At 41.4% G+C, this 24,911-nt stretch overlaps 1 protein-coding gene across 2 annotated transcripts in view; it reads left to right on the plus strand.

The window, feature by feature from the left end:
- med27 (mediator complex subunit 27) overlaps positions 1-24,911 on the plus strand; it is a 288,145-nt gene that overhangs the window by 231,275 nt on the left and 31,959 nt on the right. Inside the window, exon 5 of one of the 2 annotated variants that reach the window (XM_073052716.1) lies at positions 19,050-19,157. The exons of the other annotated variant lie outside the window; for it this stretch is intronic. Coding sequence (XP_072908817.1) covers positions 19,050-19,157 — 108 coding nt within the window. The remainder of the gene's footprint in view (positions 1-19,049; positions 19,158-24,911) is intronic. 2 annotated transcript variants of the gene reach the window in all.

A 24,911-nucleotide genomic window follows, 5' to 3' on the forward strand; every position in this document is an offset into this window, starting at 1 on the left:
TTGCCGTTTGCCAAGGCTAATTGGTTAGCTGTTCATTCAAATGGCTCATTGCCACTAGCAATAGGTTACTGTAAGTGAAGTTAAATTACACAAATCCTTTATGCCATTAGAGCAGGTTTTATTAACATTATTTTTCCTGGAACATTTCTATGGCTGCCCTCTTACCTTGAATGAAATATACTGAGGACATCTTCTATGATAACTTGATAATAATGATGAGGACAATCATAGTTTGAGTGTCAGTATTTCTACACAAGTGAAAATGAGTCATGTCACAACTAGTCTTAGTGTCTCCAGGCTAGAGAAGAAAGCATGAAAGGCAACACAATGGTTAATTTACAAGATCTGTACTAGAGACTGGGGAATTGTCCCAGAGATCCACATTCAGATTTCACCATGACAACCGGGAAATTTAAATTCAAACAATCAAGTACATTTTTATTGAAAGAAATAGAGTCTTAGTAACATTACACATGGAACTTCTCAATTATTATAAAATCTTATTTTGTTCTTTAGTATCCTTCAGGAAAGGAAGTTTGCCATCTTTACAATTTCTAGCATTTTTATAACTCCAAGTCTACCAATATGTGGATATTTAACTGTTCCCTTAGTCCATGGACATTATGAGGTGGGCAATAAACATTAGCATTGCCACATCTTGTGACTGATATTTTTTAAAGTTATGTGTATATGTTGCATATGGAAAGAATCACCAGTCCCTTAGAAGTACCCAGATCTAATCCTGAAGCCTAACTAATAATTCTCTTTTACGCTTTCTTTTTGAATCCTATTTGAATTTCATGAGTCAGGAGATTAGAAAACATCAATTCTTAGCTCTTTTGCTTCATTAAATACTATCCCAGAGGCCAAGGAATGTGTTTATACTTCACTTACACTTGAGAGTGAATCAATTCTTGCCATATTTTGAATTTAGAAGCTTCATTTGTTGAACCACCTGAAAGATTTAATCTTGTGGTATTGTTAGATTAGTGTTTTTCTTTAATTTTAACAGAAAGGATATGCGAGGGAGATAAAAATACTTATTAAATTTTGGAGTTAAACCAAAAGAAAATCAATTAAAATTGCCGACTGATCTACATTCTGGGTCTGCAATTATCATTTCAGGATTTGGATTAGTTGTTACATCAGATCCTTCAGTTTTCTATTGATATGACAAATTATGATGAGGCCTGTCAAATTCAGTGGAAGACCATTTGTGGATTAGCAGGACGAACAGATGTGTTTTCAGTTTGGAGAAAAATGCAAACTATAGCATTTTGGAACTCATTGGAAAATAACCTTTCAGAATTGAACCTTTATGATTTTATCGAGAACCTCAAATTTAAGAAGTTGGAAGATGATGTGTGGCACTAATTAGAATGGAGTTATCTAATGTAGTCTGGAGTACTATAGCATGGTTCAGGAGAGTTTAAACTAATTTGCAAGGGGGATGGGACCCGGAGTGATAGAGCAGTGAAAGAAGTGCATGGAGTAAAGCCAGATCTAACACATAGAGAGGCTTTGAGGAAAGAGAAGCAGAATAAAGGGTGTAAAGGTAGTAAGGTAGAAGGGCTAAAGTGTGTGTAGTTCAATGCAAGAAGCATCAGGAACAAAGGTGATGAACTGAGAGCTTGGATACATACATGGAATTATGATGTCGTGGCCATTACAGAGACTTGGCTGGCACCAGGGCAGGAATGGATTCCAAATATTCCTGGATTTCAGTGCTTTAAAGGGGATAGAGAGCGGGGGAAGGGGAGGAGGGGTGGCATTACTGGTCAGGGATACTATTACAGCTGCAGAAAGGGTGGGTAATGCAGCAGGATCCTCTTTGGAGTCAGTATGGGTGGAAGTCAGGAACAGGAAGGGAGCAGTTACTCTACTGGGGGTATTCTATAAGCCCCCTGGTAGCAGCAGAGATACCGAGGAGCAGATTGGGATGCAGATTTCGGAAAGGTGCAAAAATAACAGGGTTGTTATCATGGGTGACTTTAACTTCCCTAATATTGATTGGCACCTGATTAGTTCCAAGGGTTTAGATGGGGCAGAGTTTGTTCAGTGTGTCCAGGACGGATTCCTGTCACAGTATGTTGACAGGCTGACTAGGGGGAATGCCATACAAGATCTAGTATTAGGTAACGAACTGGGTCAGATCACAGATCTGTCAGTGGGTGAGCATCTGGGGGACAGTGATCACCGCTCCCTGGCCTTTAACGTTATCATGAAAAAGGACAGAATCAGAGGACAGGAAATTTTTAATTGGGGAAGGGCAAATTATGAGGCTATAAGGCTAGAACTTGCGGGTGTGAATTGGGATGATGTTTTTGCAGGGAAATGTACTATGGACATGTGGTCGATGTTTAAGGATCTTTTGCAGGATGTTAGGGATAAATTTGTCCCGGTGAGGAAGATAAAGAATGGTAGAGTGAAGGAACCATGGGTGACAAGTGAGGTGGAGAATCTAGTCAGGCGGAAGAAGGCAGCATACATGAGGTTTAGGAAGCAAGGATCAGTTGGGTCTATTGAGGAATATAGGGTAGCAAGAAAGGAGCTTAAGAAGGGGCTGAGAAGAGCAAGAAGGGGGCATGGGAAGGCCTTGGTGAGAAGGGGAAAGGAAAACCTCAAGGCATTCTTCAATTATGTGAAGAACAAAATGATGACAAGAGTAAAGGTAGGACCAATTAGAGATAAAAGTGGGAAAATGTGCCTGGAGGCTTTGGAAGTGAGCGAGGTCCTCAGTGAATACTTCTCTTCGGTATTCACCAATGAGAGGGAACTTGATGACGGTGAGGACAATATGAGTGAGGTTGATGTTCTGGAGTATGTTGATATTAAGGGAGAGGAGGTGTTGGAGTTGTTAAAATACATTAGGACGGATAAGTCCCCGGCCTGACGGAATATTCCCCAGGCGGCTCCTCGAGGCGAGGGAAGAGATTGCTGAGCCTCTGGCTAGGATCTTTATGTCCTCGTTGTCCACAGGAATGGTACCGGAAGATTGGAGGGAGGTGAATGTTGGCCCCTTGTTCAAAAAAGGTAGTAGGGATAGTCCAGGTAATTATAGACCAATGAGCCTTACGTCTGTGGTGGGAAAGCTGTTGGAAAAGATTCATAGAGATAGGATCTATGGGCATTTAGAGAATCATGGTCTGATCAGGGACAGTCAGCATGGCTTTGTGAAGGGCAGATCGTGTCTGACAAACCTGACAGAGTTCCTTGAGGAGGTGACCAGGCATATAGATGAGGATAGTGCAGTGGATGTGATCTACATGGATTTTAGTAAGGCATTTGACAAGGTTCCACACGGTAGGCTTATTCAGAAAGTCAGAAGGCATGGGATCCAGGGAAGTTCGGCCAGGTGGATTCAGAATTGGCTTGCCTGCAGAAGGCAGAGGGTCATGGTGGAGGGACTACCTTCAGATTGGAGGGTTGTGACTAGTGGTGTCCCACAAGGATCTGTTCTGGGACCTCTACTTTTCGTGATTTTTATTAACAACCTGGATGTGGGGGTAATAGGGTGGTTTGGCAAGTTTGCAGATGACACAAAGGTTGGTGGTGTTGTAGATAGTGTAGAGGATTGTTGAAGATTGAAGAGAGACATTGACAGGATGCAGAAGTGGGCTGAGAAGTGGCAGATGGAGTTCAACCCGGAGAAGTGTGAGGTGGTACACTTTGGAAGGACAAACTCCAAGGCAGAGTACAAAGTAAATGGCAGGATACTTGGTAGTGTAGAGGAGCAGAAGGATCTGGGGGTACATGTACACAGATCCCTGAAAGTTGCCTCACAGGTAGATAGGGTAGTTAAGAAAGCTTATGGGGTGTTAGCTTTCATAAGTCGAGGGATAGAGTTTAAGAGACGCAATGTAATGTTGCAGTTCTATAAAACTCTGGTTAGGCCACACTTGGAGTACTGTGTCCAGTTCTAGTCGCCTCACTATAGGAAGGATGTGGAGGCATTGGAAAGGGTACAGAGGAGATTTACCAGGATGCTGCCTGGTTTAGAGAGTATGGATTATGATCAGAGATTAAGGGAACTAGGGCTTTACTCTTTGGAGAGAAGGAGGATGAGAGGAGAGGTGTACAAGATACTAAGAGGAATAGATAGAATGGATAGCCAGCGCCTCTTCCCCAGGGCACCACTGCTCAGTACAAGAGGACATGGCTTTAAGGTGTAAGGGGAGGGAAGTTCACGGGGGATATTAGAGGAAGGTTTTTTTACTCAGAGAGTGTTTGATGCGTGGAATGCACTGCCTGAGTCAGTGGTGGAGGCAGATACACTAGTGAAGTTTAAGAGACCACTAGACAGGTATATGGAGGAATTTAAGGTGGGGGGATTATATGTGAGGCAGGGTCTGAGGGTTGGCACAACATTGTGGGTCTAAGGGCCTATAATGTGTTGTACAATTCTATGTTCTATCAGTGAAAAATATAAAATTCTGAGAGGACTCAGCTGGCTGTATATGGGGGTCTGGAAGAAATCTGGGATTGGGTGGTACAGTCTTTGGATATCAGGTAAGATATCTAGAATTGATATGATGAATTTCTTTAATTGGTGAATGATAAAGATGTGGAATCTCTTTCATAGAAATCCATTAAGTCCAAGTCACTGAAACTGTTTGAGAAGGAGATAGATAGATTTTCTAGGTATCAAAGGATAAGGATAAAGACTCGGAATATGATACTAAGACAGACAAACAGTCATGTGATCGTATTGAAAGATGGAGTAGGATCAAAAGACTGAATGGCCTTCTCATTCTATTTTCCTGTGTTTCTTAAAAGCAATCAAAGAAGCTGCATTATGGATTCGAGGGTCTAAACCCAAGAGCTGGGCATACCTTAAGAGAAGGCATCTTTAAATCCTGTAAAAGTTGCCACTGGAAACAGCAGCATGTTTTAAAAATGTGAACCTGCAAAGCCTCTGTATGTCTTAGATTTCTGTCTAGATGATTAAAGTATTATGTTAAGAGATTTGTGAGGTAGTTCAGGCTGAGTCTCTAGCTAATGGATCCTCATGACTGACTTTTTTGTGCCCTGTCTAATTTAGAATAGCCTAGAAATCTGTCAGTGAATTAAGTATTTTTCATCTGGAATATGTACAACTGTGATCCAGGTCTCCATTTTTTGATAAATTGGATGTGCAGTAATCACACAATTGTGCTCAATTCATTCAATTGAAAATCTTTAATTAATCAGGCCTATTGAGTTCCAGGCCTCATAAATTGGGGATCTGTATTTTGATTATATTTCTTGTGATTCGTTGCCTTTTCTGTTTTTCAGATGTTCCCTAAAAGACAGATAATATTGATTCTCTAGTTCTTTTTATTTTGCCTTTACCAAGACAGCTGAGTAGACACGTTGTCGCGTTGTCTTCATACAATATAAAAATAAACTTCTCTATCCCAGTTCTGTGGAAATGGTTATACGTGATTGATTTTACAGCGTCCAAAATAATAGGATTTGTGGAATCTTGATCCTGTGTAATTATAAATTTATGATTTATTCCTTTTCCTTGCTGCCATACCAGCCAAGAGGAGTAGTGTATCTAACGTCAGTCACTCTACAGGTTATGGTTATGTTTATGTTTCTATCAAGACTGATACTGCCTCTGCTAACTATTATTGGAACACATTATTTCCTTAACATTAATCATTTCATTAATTATTGGTGATGGCATTGATAAAGTAAATATATTAAACACAATGCAGCAGAAGTCAAGACAATCCAAACATTTTATGGTGATATGCTGAAAGAAAACCCTACGTGAAACCTTCACGAAATATAATTATTTTTAACAACTCTCAAAAATCCTAAGCAAACACTATTCATGTTTCAAATTGCAGAGTAAAGTTACTGGGAAGGAATTTCCGCAGTCCATGCTGAGAATATTTTTTGTTGTTTTGGTCATTGTATATCAAGTCAAGTCAAGTCAACTTTTATTGTCATTTCGACCATAACTGCTGGTACAGTGCATAGTAAAAATGAGACAACGTTTTTCAGGACCATGCTGTTACATGACACAGTACAAAAAACTAGACTGTACTACGTAAAAAAAAAGCACAGAGAAAGCTACACTAGACTACAGACCTACACTGGACTGCATCAAGTGCACAAAAACAGTGCAGGCATTACAATAAATAATAAACAGGACAGTAGGGCAAGGTGTCAGTCCAGGCTTTGGGTATTGAGGAGTCTGATAGCTTGGGGGAAGAAACTGTTACATATTCTGGTCGTGAGAGCCCGAATGCTTCGGAGCCTTTTCCCAGACGGCAGGAGGGAGAAGAGATTGGATGAGGGGTGCATGGGGTCCTTCATAATGCTGTTTCCTCTGCGGGTGCAGCGTGCATGTAAATATCCATGATGGCAGGAAGAGAGACCCCGATGATCTTCTCAGCTGACCTTACTATCCGCTGCAGGGTCTTGCGATCCGAGATGGTGCAATTTCCGAACCAGGCAGTGATGCAGTTGCTCAGGATGCTCTCAATACAACCCCTGTAGAATGTGATGAGGATGGGGGTGGGAGATGGACTTTCCTCAGCTTTCGCAAAAAATAGAGACGCTGCTGGGCTTTCTTTGCTATGGAGCTGGTGTTGAGGGACCAGGTGAGTTTCTCCGTCAGGTGGACACCAAGAAATTTGGTGCTGTTTACGATCTCTGCCGAGGAGCCGTTGATGTTCAGTGGGGAGTGGTCACTCCGTGCCCTCCTGAAGTCAACAAACATCTCTTTTGTTTTGTTCACATTAAGAGTCAGGTTGTTGGCTCTGCACCAGTCAATTAGCTGCTGCACCTCCTCTCTGTAAGCTGACTCGTCATTCTTGCTGATGAGACCCACCACGGTCATGTCATCGGCGAACTTGATGATATGGTTCGAGCTGTGTGTTGCAGCACAGTCGTGGGTCTGCAGAGTGAACAGCAGTGGACTGAGCACACAACCCTGGGGAGCCCCCGTGCTCAGTGTGATGGTGTTGGAGGTGCTGCTCCCGATCCGGACTGACTGAGGTCTCCCAGTCAGGAAGTCTAGGATCCGGTTGCAGAGGGAGGTGTTCAGGCCCAGTAGGCTCAGCTTTCCATTCAGTTTCTGAGGGATGATTGTGTTGAATGCTGAACTGAAGTCTATGAGCAGCATCCGAACGTATGTGTCTTTTTTGTCCAGGTGGATTAGGGCCAGGTGGAGGGTGGTGGCAATGGCATCATCTGTTGAGCAGTTGGGACGGTACACAAACTGCAGGGGGTCCAGTGAGGGGGCAGCAGGGTCTTGATATGCCTCATGACGAGCCTCTCGAAGCACTTCATGATGATGGATGTAAGTGCAATGGGACGGTAGTCATTTAGGCAGGACACTGAAGACTTCTTCGGCATGGGGACGATGGTGGCGGCCTTGAAGCACGTTGGAATGGTGGTGCTGCTCAGGGAGATGTTGAAGATGTCTGTGAGAACATCTGCTAGCTGGTTTGCACATCCTCTGAGCACTCTACCAGGGATGTTGTCTGGTCCAGCAGCCTTCCGTGGGTTGACCCTGCACAGGGTTCTTCTCATGTCGGCCACGGAGAGACACAGCACCTGGTCATTTGTAGGAGGGGTGGACTTCCTCGCTGCCACGTCATTTTCCGCCTTAAACCGGGCGTAGAAGCTTTTCAGCGCATTTGGGAGGGAGGCATCACCTGCACAGTCAGGTGATGTTGTCTTGTAATTGGTGATGTCCTGGCTGCCCTTCCACATGCACCGCATGTCACCGCTGTCCTGGAAGTGACTGTGGATTAGCTGGGCATGTGCACGCTTTGCCCCTCTGATGGCTCGGGACAGTTTGGCCCTTGCTGTTGTTAGAGCTGCCTTGTCACCTGCTCTGAAGGCGGAGTCACAGGACCTCAGCAGCGCACGCACCTCTGCGGTCATCCATGGCTACTGGTTAGTGCGTATAGTGATGGTCTTGGACAGAGTAACATCATCAATGGACTTGTTGATGTAGCTGGTCACTGATGCTGTGTACTCTAAGTTGGTAGAGTCGCCATTGGTTGCAGCCTCTCTGAACATGCGCCAGTCAGTGTGCTCAAAGCAGTCTTGAAGAGCGGAGATGGCTCCTGCCAGGTTTTCACATGTTTCTGAACTGGTCTGGAGCACCTGAAGAGCGGTTTGTATGCTGGGATTAGCATAACAGAGATGAGGGGGCAGGGCTCTGCCCAGTACGTGTTGGGGATGTTTGTGTAAACCAGGTCCAACACGTTCTCCCCCCTCATTGCAAAGTCCACATACTGATGGAATTTGGGGAGCACTGACTTAAGGTTCGCGTGGTTAAGATCACCGATGACAATAAACAGACCATCAGGGTGTGCGTTCTGCAGTTCGCTAATAGCCCTGTACAGTTCACAGAGCGCCTCCTTAGCATTAGCGCTGGGGGGAATGTAGACACCGAATATAAGGAGAGGTGAATTCCCGTGGCAAATAAAATGGTCTGCATCGAACTGCCACAAGCTCCACTAACGATGAGCAGTGTCTGGAAACCAGCACAGAGTTCTTACACCATTCTGTGTCGATGTAAACATAGACACTGCCACCGCAAACCTTACCGGAGACAGCTGCATCTCTGTCTAAACGAAACAAAGCTAGCCCATCTAGCTGGATGGCAGCGTCCGAAATCCCATCAGTGAGCCATGTTTCTGTGAAGACATACACGGAGCAAACTCTGTATTCCCGCCGAGTATTACGTTGGAGTCGGATGTAGTCCATTTTATTGTCTAGGGAGTGGACATTGGAGAGCAGAATGGACGGGAGAGCCGGCCGGCTAGGGTTTGCTTTTAGCCTGACACAGACCCCTGCCCATTTGCCTCGCTTCTACTTCCTCGCATATTGCTTTCGACGTCTCCATCTCCGGCTCTCAACATCAGGCAAGTCCGAGGAATGTAGGCCTGTTCCCCTCAGCAGGCCAACATCGCGTAATTCAGCCAGCAGATCTTTGTGGAGGTTTGATTTTGGATGATCTCTGTATTGTAGTAGTATCTGGTGATGGTAGATAGCCGCTCTGTTATCCATGTGCCCTAATCGAAAATTGTGTATCAAACTTAAAATAGAAAATTAAATTAAAGTAACACCAGGTCTGAAAGGCCGCTGCTGCTGTGCCGTGCCGCCTCATGGGCCTTGCTGTAAAATATACAAAAATCAAAATAACGGTTTGAAGAATAATTGGAACCAGTTTGTGTTCTTTGTCCAGGTAGCAAACGTTTCCATTCCTCAAGATGTGATATTTTCAAGTCAAGTCAAGTCACTTCTTATTGTCATTTCGACCATAACTGCTGGTACAGTACACAGTAAAAATATGACAACTTTTTTCAGGACCATGGTGCTACATGAAACAGTACAAAAACTACACTGAACTATGTAAAAACAACACAGAAAAAAAAACTACACTAGACTACAGACCTACCCAGAACTGCATAAAGTGCACAAAACAGTGCAGGCATTACAATAAATAATAAACAAGACAATAGGCACAGTAGAGGGCAGTGAGTTGGTGTCAGTTGAGGCTCTGGGTATTGAGGAGTCTGGTGGCTTGTGGAAAGAAACTGTTACATAGTCTGGTTGTGAGAGCCTGAATGCTTCGGTGCCTTTTCCCAGATGGCAGGAGGGAGAAAAGTTTGTGTGAGGGGTGTATGGGGTTCTTCATAATGCTGTTTGCTTTACGGATGCAGTGTGTAGTGTAAATGTAATGGCAGGAAGAGAGACCCCGATGATCTTCTCCGCTGACTTCACTATCCACTGCAGGGTCTTGCGATCCGAGATGGTGCAACTTCTGAACCAGGCAGTGATGCAGTTGCTCAGGATGCTCTCAATGCAACCCCTGTAGAATGTGATGAGGATGGGGGGTGGGAGGTGGACTTTCCTCAGCCTTCACAGAAAATAGAGATGCTGCTGAGTCTAGGTTGCCTAATTCTAAATGCTCCCTGACCTAACTGTTCCAGAACTTTGTTTTTATTTGAGCACATTGTTTTGCTTTTCTGCCAGTTTAATCCTTGTCATGTTCCAATGAAGAACCATGGTTACATGGTTTTGAAATAACTGGTTAGAATAGAGTGTGCTTCCTCAATAAACATCAGCTTGAGGGGTAGCCATGGACACTCGCATGGCCCCAAGCTATGCCTTGCTCTTTGTCGGCTATGTGGAACAGTCTATGTTTGAAGCCGCCTCTGGTTATACTCCCCAGCTCTTCCTCTGCGACATTGACAACTGCACTGGCGCTGCTTCATGCACCAATGCTGGGCTCATCAATTTTATCTCTAATTTCCACCCTGCCTTTGTCCATCTAGGGCGCCTCTCTCCCCTTCCTTGATCTCTCTGTCCCCAACTCTGGCAACAAACTGTCAACCGTCATCTATTATAAACTTACTGATTCCCATGGTTATTTCGACTATACCTCTTTCCACCCTATCTCTTGTAAAAATGCTATTCCGTTTTCTCAGTCCCTTTGCCTCTGGTGTATCTGTTCCCAGGATGCAGCTTTCCATTCCAGAACATCTGAGATGTCCTCCCTGTACTACTGATGCTGCCCTCACCAACATCTCCTCCATTTCCTGTACATCTGCGCTCACCCCATCTTTTTACTGGTGTAATAGTGATAGAATCCCTCTTTTCCTTACCTACCACCCCATCAGCCTCCGCAATCAACAAATTATTCTCTGCAACTTCCACCATCTCCAAAAGGATTCTATCATTGAACATATCTGTTACCTCTTTCCCCCCCCCACTTCCCACAGGGATTGCCCCCTCTGCAATTTAAATCCCTTGTCCATTCGTACCTCTCAGCTAATCACCCTCCAGCACTTATGCCTGCAAGCAAATTAAGCGATACATGTGCCTATACACCTCCTTCCTTACCTCCATTCAGATCCCCAAACAGTCCTTCCAGGTGAGGCAACACTTCTCCTGTGAATCTGCTGGGGTCGTCTATTGTATCTGGCGCTCCCGATGCGGCTTCCTCTACATTGGTGAGACCCGTTGTAAATTTGGGGGACTGCTTCGTCAAGCACCTCTGCAACATATGCCACAAACAGGGCTTCTAGGTGGCTAAACATTTTAATTCAGATTCCCATTCCCATTCTGACATGTTGATCCATGGCCTCCTCTTGTGCCAAGATGAGGCCACCCTCAGGGTGGAGGAGCAACACCTTGTATTCTGTCTGGGTGCCCTGCAACCTGATGGCATGAATATCAATTTTCTCCTTCTGGTGAACAAATACCCCCACACCCTCCTCTATTCACCATTCTGACTTTTCACTTCTTCTCACCTGCCTCTTACTTCTCCCTGGGTCATCACCTCATTCCCCTTCTCCTGTTGTCCACTCTCTTCTTTCACTCTCAGAATCGTTCTTCTCTAGCCTTTGATTTTTCCCATCCACCTGGTTTCAAAGATCACCTTCCAGCTAGCGTCTTTCCCCTTTCCCCACCTTTTTATACAGGCATCTTCCCCCTTCCTTCTCAGTCCTGAAGAAGGATCTTGGCCCGAAGCATTGACTGTTTACTCTTTTCCATAGATACAGCCTGACCTGCTGATGTGTATGTTGCTTTGAGTTTCCAGCATCTGCAGACTTACTCGTGTTTGAAATATCCAGTGTGTTTATTAGCTTTATAGTGAACATACTAAAATAATAGTATAATTATTTGGTTTCACAGTAAGTGGAAAAGAAGAAGCCTTGTCCAAGACCACTTTCTTGACACTTATTCATTGCAATATTCAATTGGTTTGAAGTGTTCAATTAAAGTAAGGCAAAGTATTAGATTGGCTGGCCATCCTTAATTGTTTGTAATGGTAGATACCACAATGACTTTGCTTAACATTTATTCTGAAATTATTGAGAACTTTCTTAAAATCCTTTGTTCTCTTTAGGCTATTGAGTTCAATGGATTGGACATACGAGATTATCCGTATACAAATCTGTATCAGTTATGTCTATGAAAGACTAACATAACCATTGTTAAACTACTGATGATATAAGTTTTAACACTGGATTGATTCTTGTTTATTGCGTTTTTTGGGATGAATTTTTTTGACTGTAGTCAGCATTTTCAAAGTGAACCGCAGGATTTCAAGGATCAGCTTTATTCACCATATGCATTTTGATGTATTAGGAAATTGCTGTGGTGTGTTGGTCAGGCCGTGACATGCAACAGAGAACAACAACATTCATCAATTATAAAGAATAGAGAATTATATTAAAAATGAAGCTAGAGGTTAAAGTACAGATGTAGAACAAAATGTGCATGAATGCATAAATATCAGCATGCATTTACAATGTAAGCAGCATTATAAAAAGTGGTTTAAAGTGTTTACAGTACAGTGGTGTGACAGGGGTAATAGATAGAGGTGGTAGGGGCTACCTAGAATGGTTGATCAGATTAACTGCCTAGGGAAAAAACTTTTAAGATGACGTGAAGTTTTTGTTTTAATAGTCCTGTAGTGTACTTAACACTAAAATGGAACTTTTAAACATTCTTTCACTGCAATCTACATGGGCTTAAGATCTACCCAGCAGCATTAACCTAAACCACATCGGGACAGTTTAGGATTGGAGACCCTATTTGTTTTGGCAGTCTTCACCTGTGCAAGAGGGAATGATTGAAATATTTTTCTTTATTTTACTGAAGTTTGTGTTTTAAATAGTCTCTTTAATGTTATAATGATTATTGTTTTCATCAGTTGTTGTTAAATGTCTCCAAATGAAGATGTTTAAAAAGTTACTAAAACTACTTCACAGATTTGACAATTTCCAAACCTAACTTTGTCTTCTGTGAAAGTCTGAATATGCTTGGGGACAGGACCTCAATGGTTGAAGTCCAGCTGCTGTTAAGAACTCACCACCTAACTCCTAATGGTTAAAGATTATCTTTATTTGCCATGTGCACATTGAAACATGATCAGTAAACCAATTGTTTGGAATTAAATGACTTTGCCTGGTGTCTCAGGACTGATTGTGTCTGCACCCGTGCTACCACCTGTCCCAATTGGTTTATTGATCATTACAGAATGTCTCTCTGGTGCTTTCCACTCCCTCCCCTCTCCCTTCTCCTTTTCCCAACCATGATTCCCTTTTCCCTATCCCCTTCCCACTCTCAGTCCATAATAGAGACCCATATCAGAAATCGGGTTTATCGTCACTCACATATGTTATGAATTTTTTTTTGTACCAGTAGTACAGTGCAATACATAAAATTACTACAGTACTGTACAGTGAAATGTGTCATTTGTGTTTACAACTTGTACAGTCCAAAGATGTGTCGGGGGCAGTTCGTAAGTGTAGTTATACTTCTGACAGCTGACAATGATTACAGGTGGTGAGCTGAGTTTAAGAAAATTTGACTTATTACCCTTTCTTTTGGTCTTTATGCATATATTTATCAATGAAAATAAAAATTCTTTTAACCTATATACAATAAGTTAGGAGAATCTCGTCTCGTCTAGATCTGTAAGTCTTGGTAATAAAATTATTTTCTCCATGTGGCCCAATGTGTTTAATTATTCTGATAAACAGAGGAAAAAAGAAAACTGTTTTATGTTCTAATTAGTTTTTTTATATGTTCACCAATTGAAAATCCCAGCTCATTGTTTCTTAACTTCATCTATTGGTCTCATTAATAACCATTGCTGTTTAATTGCTGATAAAGTTCCTAAGGCATTGAGCCAAGCATTCTGTTCTAACTTCTCATTTCCCAAGAAGATATATCTAGCCTTCTTGCCAATAATAATGTTTTTCAAGAGATTTCTTTTACTCTATTTGGAGCTTAAGTGATCTGTGATATTCACATGGGTGAAATTGGATAGTGTGTGCTCCCAGGGCTGGAAGGGCTCGTTACTGTGCCTTATCTCTAAATAAAATATGTATTAGATTTGCACATAGAAAGCCAACATAGTTGACTGCAACTGGGAACATACAAGAGAAAAGAAAAACTAAATAAGTTTGCTGCCTTCTTGCCATTTTTACTCCTCTGTCAAAAAATAATTTATTGGGCAGTAGATTTCTTCTGTTTGATGCAAACAAGCCCACCTTCATGTGAAAAATGTGTAGAATGTCTCTGTTAGGTAAACACCAAAACCAGGGGTTGAACAGTGATCTCTAACACCTTATCTGGGATTCTTGGATATATTGCATAATTGTTGTTGTTGGGTGCCGTCAAGTCGTCATCGTCAACTCATAGCGACCCTATAGATAGTGTAGTTGTGGCAAGATACTGAAGTAGATTGCCAGGCCTTTCTTCTTCACAGATATTGCTGCTGCCCAGGTTGGGACCCGGTCAGATTCGAACTTAGGACCATCTGCCTCAAAGTCCAGTGTGCCACCAGCTGGCCCATATTATTGAATAATACCACATAGTAAAAGACAGAGGAATGAGATCTTTATTGTAAAGACACGGCGGACTGTGAAAATCATGATGTGCAACAAACAGCCTACAGTCAATATCTGGTCTCTGGGATGGGTCTGTTAGGTCTGTAGTTGTCATCTCCCACTATTCTAGCTTCTGATCCAACTGGCCTCTCACTATGCTAGCTGCTTCAGTTGTTGACTTGCCAGCAAACCTTGGCTATTCCTCAGGATATCCCCAGCTCATTAAAAGAGGCGTGACTTGATGATAGCAAGAATGTTGGAGGAGCACTGTGGAGGCTTTTTGCAGTAGTCACAGCTCCTAAGCCCATTGTCCACCAGGTCCATGGGACCCAACACAATGATCTATGCAAACACGAGGAAATCTGCAGATGCTGGAAATTCAAGCAACACACACAAAATGCTGGTGGAACGCAGCAGGCCAGGCAGCATCTATAGGAAGAAGCACAGTCGACGTTTCGGGCCAAGCCCCTTCATCAGGAATAATTGAAAGAAATGATAGTAAGAGATTTGAAAGTAGGAGGGGGAGGGGGAAATCCGAAATGATAGAAGACAGGAGGGGGAGGGGTGATCAGAATGGGAATGGGGTGTGAAATTATCAGAATGGGAATTCCTACACTCTGTCTGCCAGAGAAAGCAGGACATCTACAATTTTTATGCCAGAGAAAGCAGGATCTCCCAGTGGCCACACATTTTAATTCCACATCCCATTCCCAGTCTGGTATGTCTATCCATGGCCTCCTTTACTGTCAAGATGAAGCCAAACTGAGGTTGGAGGAACAACACCTTATATTCTGTCCGGGTAGCCTCCAGCCTGATGGCATTAACATTGATTTCTCTAACTTCTGTTAAAGCCCCTCCTCCCCTTCTTACCCCTTCCCTTATTTATTTATTTATCACCCCCTCCTTTTTTTCTCTCTCTGCCCCTCTCACAATCACTCCTTGCCTGTTCTCCATCTCCCTCTGGTGCTCCCCTCCCCCTTTCTTTCTCCCTAGACCTCCCGTCCCATGACCCTCTCCCTTCTCTCTATCCCTTTTGCCAATCACCTTTCCAGCTCTTAGCTTCACCCCTCCCCCTCCTGTCTTCTCCTATCATTTCGGATTTCCTCCTCCCCCTCCTACTTACCAATCTTTTACTATCTTTTCTTTCAGTTAGTCCTGACGAAGAGTCTCGGTCCGAAACAGCAGCTATGCTTCTTCCTATAGATGCTGCCTGGCTGCAGCATTCCACCAGCATTTTGTGTGTGTTACCTAATGACCATGTTTTTTTGAGGGTAGGAATGATGCACTATATTGTTACTGTGAAGTATTGAACCACAACATGACTGTTCATTTGTTTGTACCAATGATTCTACTGCAGTCACATCAACAAAGAAAAGCCAGGAGAGACAGAACTGATTTCCAAATAAAGAGTAAGAGGAAAAAGGAAAATGATGTAATGACCTTAAAATTATTCCTCATGCAATGTACTTTCCTACACTTCTGGACTGTGCTTTACACTGTCTTATTTTATTCTTGGTACATTATAAAATTGATTTTTTTTAGTTTAGTGCACTGGCATTCCCAGAACAGCATGCAAGGCGAATGTTGTGACTTCCATGTGCAACATGCGCAATCAATTAATAAAATTAACTGTTGACAGCCTTACTTCTAACTTCATTTCTTTTGCAGTAATAACTGATTAAATATGCTGATTAATTGTTAACAGTTGTAAGAATATTAGCTGCATAACTCACAGTAGAAAGATTCACAGAACTCTGTAATTATTATAGCCTCCGGCTGTGCGACCTGGTGTATTGAGTAACTTTCTGAAGTGTTCTTTGGGATTAAAAGCTCATTATAGCCTGCAGCCACATTTCTCACAGCTAATGCACAGAGCTAAGTGTAATATAGTGCATGTTAGATGTGTTTGACAGGTTTCTAAAAGTTTTCCCTAGAGTTGATGCAGCTGATTACTAATAATACCCTTTCTTGTGTGTGTTGCCCTTTTTTTTATTACTGTATTTCTGCTAGTAGAAACTATTGTTCTTCACAATATTTCAGAACTACAAGCAATGTGAAATCCATCACCAAATTCCACAGTAGTGGCCATGCAACCAAATAATTGCCCTTGCTAGTCATGCACTGTGAGTTGATCTTAACCTAGTCATTTTATAGAGGAAGCTAAAGTGAGACCAGTGATCACCTGGAGACAGGAAGTGAGAGGCTGGTGGCTTGAAAATGTATTCATCCCTCAGCTTCTGAAAACAAACACAGATTTAAATTGAGTACCATCATTTATGTTCTGGAAAAATAATTTGGAATTGCATGGTGTATTCAGTACAGGCCATTCAGCCCATGCAGTTTTCTTGTGCTTATATTCCACTTACACAAGAGGCTGAGAATGTGCCTTTTTATTTCTATTGCTCTGTCCCCAACCCCACAACTTCCCATATACTCAGTGAGTTTTGAAATCCTTTTGAAAAAGGCATTTGCTTGCCTCATCACATTTTAACCACTCTTTAAATAATGCAGATCCTCCTTATTTCACTAGGGGAAATAAGGTGGTGTTACTGCTTTACTTCTCCAGCAGCTGTAATGTGATCATCTCCTCTTTTGCTCTGTGTTCTCATTGTGATTTCTTAGGATCCTCTCCCCCACCCCCCCCCCCCATACTTCAATTTGCTCCGAAGTTCTATACTGTTTGGTACTCTAATGTAAGTGAGTAGTTAGAGATCAGGGTAAAGTTAATGGACGTGTGCAAGAGCTCTTGCATATGTCCATTAACTTTACCCTGATTCTCTAACTATTGGCTTGTATTATGTGAAATTTGTTGTTTTGCAGCAGCAGTACAATGCAAAGACAGAATTACACAATTAGTGCCAAAAAATGGAAGAGTGAGGTTCATGGAGTGTTCAGAAATCTGATGCTGGAAGAGAAGAGGGGAAGAAGCAGTTACTGAATCATTGTGTAACTCATTCAGCCTCCTGTATCTCGCCCCCAATGTTGGTAATACAAAGAGAAATGCCCTTAATGATAGATGCTGTCTTCCTGAGGCACTGCCTATTAAAAATTATCCTTGGTATAGCAGCTGGTTCAATGGGATTAGGAATTGGATTGTTCAGAAGAATGGCGTAGACACAGTTGGAAAATAGCATCCTTCGTATTTATGTTCCTGAGCTTGGATTTCTAACAACTCAGAATATTTTGTTCATATACTCCTTGTTAAATCAATTCATAATTTTAAGGCTTTTGTCAGGTCACTAACATGAGAGTCTTCAAATACTGTAAATCCTGAATAACACACACAAAATGCTGGAGAAAGTAAGGAAGCGTGGGATCCAAGGAAACCATGCTTTGTGGATCCAGAATTGGCTTGCCCACAGAAGGCAAACAGTGGTTTGTATTCTGCATGGAGGTCGGTGACCAGTGGTGTTCCATGGGGATCTGTTCTGGGACCCTTCCTCTTTGTGAGTTTTATAAATGACCTGGATGAGGAAGTAGAAGGGTGGGTTAGTAAGTTTGGGGGTGTTGTGGATAGTCTGGAAGGTTTTCAGAGGTTGCAGCGGGACATCAATAGGATGCAGAACTGGGCTGAGAAGTGAGAGATTGAGTTCAAAAGACAGAATGTAGTATTAATGGTAAGAATCTTGGCAGTGTGGAGGATCAGAGACACTCAAAGCTGCTGTGCAGGTTGACAGTGTTGTTAAGAAGGCATATGGTGTGATGGCATTCGTCAACCGTGGGATTGTGTTCAAGAGCTGTGAGGTAATGTTACAGCTATATAAGACCTTGGTCAGACCCCACTTGGAGGGCTGTTTTCAGTTCTGGTCACCTCACAACGGGAGGGATGTGAATGCTATAGAAAGAGTGCAGAGGAGATTGACATGGATGATGCCTGGATTGAAGAGTATCCCTTAAGAGAATAGGTTGAGTGAACTTGACCTTTTCTTAGAGCGACAGAAGATGAGAGGTGACCTAATAGAGATGTGTAAGATGATGAAAGGCATTGATTGTGTAGATAGCCAGAGATTTTTTCCCAGGGCTGAAATGGCTAACATGAGGGGCACAGTTTTAAAGTGCTTGGAAGTAGGTACAGAGAGGATGTCAGGGGTAAGTTTTTCACACAAAGAGTGGTGTGTATATGGAATGCACTGCCAACGACGGAAGTGGAGAAAGATACAATAGGGTCTTTTAAGACTATTAGATAGGTACACGGAGCTTAGAAAAATAGAGGGCTTTGTGGTTAGGTAATTCTAGAGAGTTTCTAGAGTAGGTTACATGTTGGCACAATATTGTGGGCTGAAGGGCCTCTAAGGTGCTGTAGATTTCTATGTTCAGTGTTCTATGAACTCAGCAGGTCAGGCAGCATCTTTGAAGAGCAATAAACAGTCGATGTTTTGGGCCAAGACCTTTCATTAGGTCATTGCTGTCTCTTTACATTTACAAGTGTTCAATTGTTTAATTCTGCATTCTGCCAAATAGACATAAGTTCCTGTGACACCTAAAGGAAATGCTTTTTATAAATGGATTGCCATAAAGAGAATGGCATCTCTGATCATGGGTGCATTTAAATTCCATGCAAGAAAATTATATCCTGTGACCAAACATGCTAATGTTTTGTCAAGATCATACCTAGCTACTTTCTGCATCTGGAAAGAATCAAACTTCCCTAATAATTAATTGAGGTTTCCTTATTGTTTGTTACAGGTTACACTTGGAAAGGTTTTAAAGGCAATTGTTGTAATGAGGAGTCTATTCATTGATCGGACAATCGTTAAGGCTTACAATGAAAACGTCTACACAGAAGATGGGAAGGTATGGACATCTGAGCAATTAACTAGGTTCATCAGGATGTGCATCACTTGCCGCAACAATTTATCAGCATATTTTTATAGATGGGCATTATATTAGAAACTGGAGAAATTTATAGCTTTCATTGTGCTTATGGAGAAAGTACATAATATTGTATATATTTATATTAAAAGATAATGGTTAAGTATCAAAACTCCAGTGGGTTCATGCTTACAAACAGCTATTAACTGCCATTGATGATAGGTAAAATAACAGAAATGTTTCTGAGCAATAAATTAAAAGATTCAGCCCATAGAAATATGATAGCTCACTGCAGAAATGCGCAGAAATCTCATCTTATCCAGGTTTAACAATGTGAACCGTATTAAAGGATAAATCTAGATTCAAATAGTGAGTCTGTGCTGTAGAAGAGCCTTTTACAGCATTATACAATCATATGATTCCCAAAACAAGCTACACCCATAAAATGGTTGATCTTCATTTCCCCACCCTGGCCTCTTACCTCTTCTCCTCACCTGCCTATCACCTCCCCCTGGTGCCCCTCATCCTTCCCTTTCTCGTCTCCTATCAGATTCCTTCTCTAGCCCTTTGCCTTTTTCTACTTAACACCTTCCAGCTTCTTACTTCATCCCATCACCCCTCCCCACCTACCTGCCTTCACCTGTCACCTTCAACCTATCCCCTCCCTCTCACCCTCTTATTCTGGCTTCTTCACCCTTCTTTTCCAGTACTAATGAAGGGTCTCAACCCAAAACGTTGACTGTTCATTAATTTCCATGGATGCTGCATGATCTACTGAGTTCTATCAGTATTGTGTGTGTTGATTTGAATTTCTGGTATCCCTTGTGATTATATGATTCATCGCTAAACTTGTTTGAATAAACTTCCAATCAGCAAAGGTGTGTTCACAGAGTTTGCTCTATTATCCTTCTTCCTTTTTATTATCCTTTTTTAATGCTTTAAAATGTCTGAAATTAGAGAACCAAAACAATTTAAAACCAATTAAACCAGAAAACCAGAAAACCTAGTTTTTTAACATGGCTAAATAGTTGGTCCCACTGGAAGCAGTAATGCTGTACAAAAGTTGTTCCCTTTCCTTTGCGTGCATTAACCTTAATATTACGAGGCTGTTCACTGATTTCTTGCTTGCAAGGATTTCCTCCAAAGTATAATGGCTTTTTATTACTATCTTATAAAAATATTGTTTTGCAGTGACCATAAGAAATTTCGGAACAGAACCTTTACTAACACAGCTATCCATTCTAAACATTCTTTCTATTTACTCCTTGCTTGCATTCTATTTGCGTTTTTCTAACCAGTTTCTATTCCACTTTACTATTCTCCACTACTTTGTTGGTGGGTCTTTGAAAACTCAGGTGCTTCACATCTATTGTGTTTTCTTCATCTAGTGTACCTGAGTCTCCTCAAGGGTGGCAGAAGTTCCTATAAGGGACTTGATTTTAAATTTTCAGAGGACACTTGCAAAGTTCCAACTGGAAGATTTCCAGTTAAACTGAAAACTTTGGGAATCCATTGCAGAACTCAGCTAAAAGAATTTTTTATATTAAAAAAAAATGAAAAGTATGGTAAAGAAGGTTAGGAACTTGAATTCCAGTGACAGAAGTTCATTACAGAAGTGTCAAAATGGCACGAGTAAATAATGGTGACATCTTGCAAACAGCTTACAAAGCTACTGAATACTGTTCTTCTTATAAATATACTTCTTCCTCCTCTTCTTCTGAACTGTGATTGGTTGGAGCTTGTAATTTCCCTTTTAAGAATGTATTTTTAGGCCAACGGATAGATTTGGAACTTCTGCGATCTCCAGGGAAATTTGGCATGGGTGAGATTCTGTGTTGATTCCTAAAGGCGGAACACAAACCCGTGGTCCACTCCATTACTCCACACCATTTAAAGTGTCAAGCAAGATTTAAATTGTTGACGAGAGTGGAAAACAGACAGGGATGGTCAGTGCTATCTATCTGCATTTGACTGATCTCTCTTGCTACTGCCAGTAGGCAGAAGGTGCAGGAGTCTTGGGTCCCACACCGCCGGGTTCTCAAGTGACTGTTGCCTGCAACCACTGGGCTTCAGGACGGGCTTACCTTAGCACTGAATGCACTCCACAGTTGTAGACTCACTTTGAGGACTCTGTCGTTCATGTTCCTTGTGTTTTTGTTTATTTTTTATTTAGAGCTATTTGCATGATTTAATTAGAGCACTTCAGTGCTGAACTAACTCTGCAGCTGTGGTTTGCAGCCATTGGCACATACCATCTGTTGATGCTGTTGACTATCAGCACGGTGCTGAGGACTCACTTTTGGGTACTTGCAGCTAATGTTATTTGTGTACTTTTTATTGTTTGCACGATTTGTTCTGTTTTTCACACTTTGGGTCTTGTGTGGGATATTTCTTTGAACAGGTTCTATTGTGTTTCTTTGTTTTGTGGCTGCCTGCAAGAAGACAAATCTCAAGGTTGTATACTGTGTACATACTTTGATAATAAATGTACTTTGAACTTTGAAGTCGTGTGGAATCGCACAGTATTTGGTGGTTGCAGTTAATTCTTAGAAGACATTAAAAAGGAGGGAGCACTTCTAACAGAGTTTGATTCAGTTTTGTAGACATGAAAGCTAGTGCTGACACAGAAGTTTTGCAAATTAGGAGAAAATGTGAGTTCTCCATGCCCTTGTGTTGTGCTTTTTTCATCTTTATGTTATTCATTACTGCAAAACAATTGTAATCTATTGATCTCATGAATGTTTGAAGGGTATCCCAGGACTATTTGTTCATTGACATATCAGCTTATCCACTCTCTTTGATGTATTAAATATGACACATTCTGTATCCTTTCGCACCAGAGTTCATCTTTGCCACTCTAGTAGTTGAATCATTGATTCCTAGCTGCCTGGTTGCAAATTTGAGCTTTCATGTTTCATACTGCACCTGGGCTCAAGTGCTGTCAAGCTGTATCTTCTGTTACGTAGACTAATAAATGGATCATTTTGAAAATTAAATGCAAAAAAGGTAAATAGATGTAGTTGTTCGTCCATATCATAATCACTAATAGTAAAGTCTTAAAAAACAGTTGCAAAGCATCAACTAATACCTTGCCATATGTAAACAAAGTGTATTAATCTTCACAGTGAGTTTGTTTTACCTACTCTCTGCTTTGTATCAAACATTTCCAAGTGCTACTAACCACATTAAATGCACACATGTTCCAGGGTAGTTTGATTCAATATAATCTTGTTTGCATCTTGACACATTCATTGTATGAGCAATATTGAACAGAGAAATGATAATGTTATTACTCTTCCATGGGTAGAGGTGTCGTTACTTTCGACTTTATCTTGCTCCCTCCTCAAACTGTAAAGGAAAGATTAAATATGAGAGATCCTACAGATGTTGCAAATCCAGAGTCACACATAGAAAATGCTGGAGGAAGTCAGCAGGTCAGGCAGCATCTATGGAAAACATTTCGGGCTGAAATGTCGGCTGTTTATTCATTTCCGTAAGGAAAGATTATGATGAAATGAGGAGTCCTTGGAAGTGAGTCCATAGGTAGTGGGAATAGTTCAGTGTTGGGGTAAGTGAAGTTAAGTGAAACTATCCCCCCTTCCCCCCCCCCCCCCACCCCCGTTTCAAGAACCTGATGGTTGTGTAAAATACTGTTTCTGAACCTGATTGTATGGCTCCTGTATTTTATTGATGGCACAGGAAAGAAAAGAGCATGGTGGGGGTCCTTGATGATGGTTTCTGCTTTCCTGTGACGTTGATCCTTGTAGATGTGCTCAGTGACGGAGAAGGCTTTAACCGTGATGGACCACATTTTGCATTCTTTTCCATTGAAGGTCATTGGTGTTTCCATACTAGGCCGTCAGTATACTCTTCATCACACATATATAGAAGGTTGTCACAGTTTTAGATGAAGAATCTATGCAAACTTCTACAAAAGTAGAATTCTGCTGTACTTCTTTGTAATGGCACTTGTGTGCTGGACCCATAGATTCTTTGAAATGATAACACCAAGGAATTTAAATTTTCTGACCCTCTCCACCACTGTACCCTGATTAGGACTGGCTCATGGAGCTCCAGTTTCCATTTTCCTCCTCCTCTAGTCAATAATCAGCTCCTTGGTCTTGCTGACATTGAGTGACTGATTAGGTATTTGCATTAACAAGCAGGTATAGCTAATAATGTGCCACTGAGTGTATTTCAGTTCATATGCAAGAGAACTAGCGTATAATGTCAGCATTTTCACAATGTTTATTCACCTTGATTGACATTATGAAAAATAAGATCCTGCATCTTTCTACTTCTTCGAGCAAACCTGAAGAGAGGTGGTGGACTGGTGGTTCTGTATTTAATGACAAAAGTGGTAATGAATAAAATCTCCAGCTGAACAGGAATATAATAAAGAACCTTGTGTTATTTGAACTTGACTGTAGATCATTTTTTGTGATATCTGATAAATAATAAAAAAGAATGATTTGTTGAAATGTTGTAGCAGGCAAGATGCTAAATCTTGATTGTTATTTCCACTTTTTTTCCATTGGAGAAAAGACCATGATCTTATAATTCTGCAGTAAATATTTTCTGTGTTGATTGTGAAGATGTGCATGCAGCCATGACTTAAGCTTCATCTCAAATCACTAAGGTTGTGTTTGTGCCAAGACATTGTTAACTACGCAGTAACAGGGGCAAGGAAGTGCCTCCCAAAATGGCAGAGAGAGAAAAAATCTTTCAAAGCAAAGGTTCAAAGATGCTGAAATCTGTCTCCTGGGTCATTTCTGATCCCCGATCATCCTAACTTCAAAGTGGGATATGTTTGGGGGGGGGGGATGTTGCTGAATGTGGGTTCATTAATCAGTGCTGACATGAGTCCTGTTTGATATTAGATACAAGGAACAGTTTGATTTGTTCTATCCTTTTGAAATCATTCCGATGACCTTCAAAACCTTCGTTACTTGGCTTGCCACGAAGAAAAACCTACAGCAAAAATAGCTTGGATTTAATTTAGATGCAGAAAGTGCTTGAAATAGTGGTTTCAGTGATTGAAGGTGCATAAATGAGCAATAATGTACAAGTGAAAGTGCATTATTTATTTTGTTGGCTTTTGATCTATTGCTAGAAGGTGTGAGAGCATTGCAACAGGATTACATGGTCAGGAGAAACTCTTGCCCAGAAGTATTTTATCAGGTCCAGTAGATCAAATTTAAACAGTTTTTTATGTGATGTACAAATCTATGACTCTAATTTATACCTAAATTGCTTGATAATGGTTAATTTGTATGGTAGTGTTTCTTCAATCTGCTCATTCTCTTTCTTAATAATTGTCTTTCAAGGTGAGTAAATATTGGCTCACTGCCATAATAGTGAAAATAATTTTTGTTTTATTATGTCCCTGTAAGGCATCCTGGGATAAAACAGAATAAATCTCAACAAATCAGGCAGGATATGTGAAGACAAAAATGGGCTTAATATTTCAGGTCAATAACCTTGTCATTTGAACTAAAAGTTATTGACCTGAAGCTTTAACTCCTGACCTGTGTCTCCAGCATTTTTTGTTTAATTTCAGGTTCCCAGCATTTTACTGTTAGGCATTTTGGGAAGCTTTATTACATTCAAGATGATTCGTAAATTCAATTTAATGGTGTATACATTTCCTATGTCCTTTTTACCTGATATTTCCTTTCATCATAACTGATGTGTTTTAAGCTCAAGAGAAAAATGTGCAAATTACAGAAAATTGAA

This window comes from Hemitrygon akajei, chromosome 7, assembly GCF_048418815.1.
Source record: "Hemitrygon akajei chromosome 7, sHemAka1.3, whole genome shotgun sequence".
Lineage (NCBI taxonomy): Eukaryota > Metazoa > Chordata > Chondrichthyes > Myliobatiformes > Dasyatidae > Hemitrygon > Hemitrygon akajei.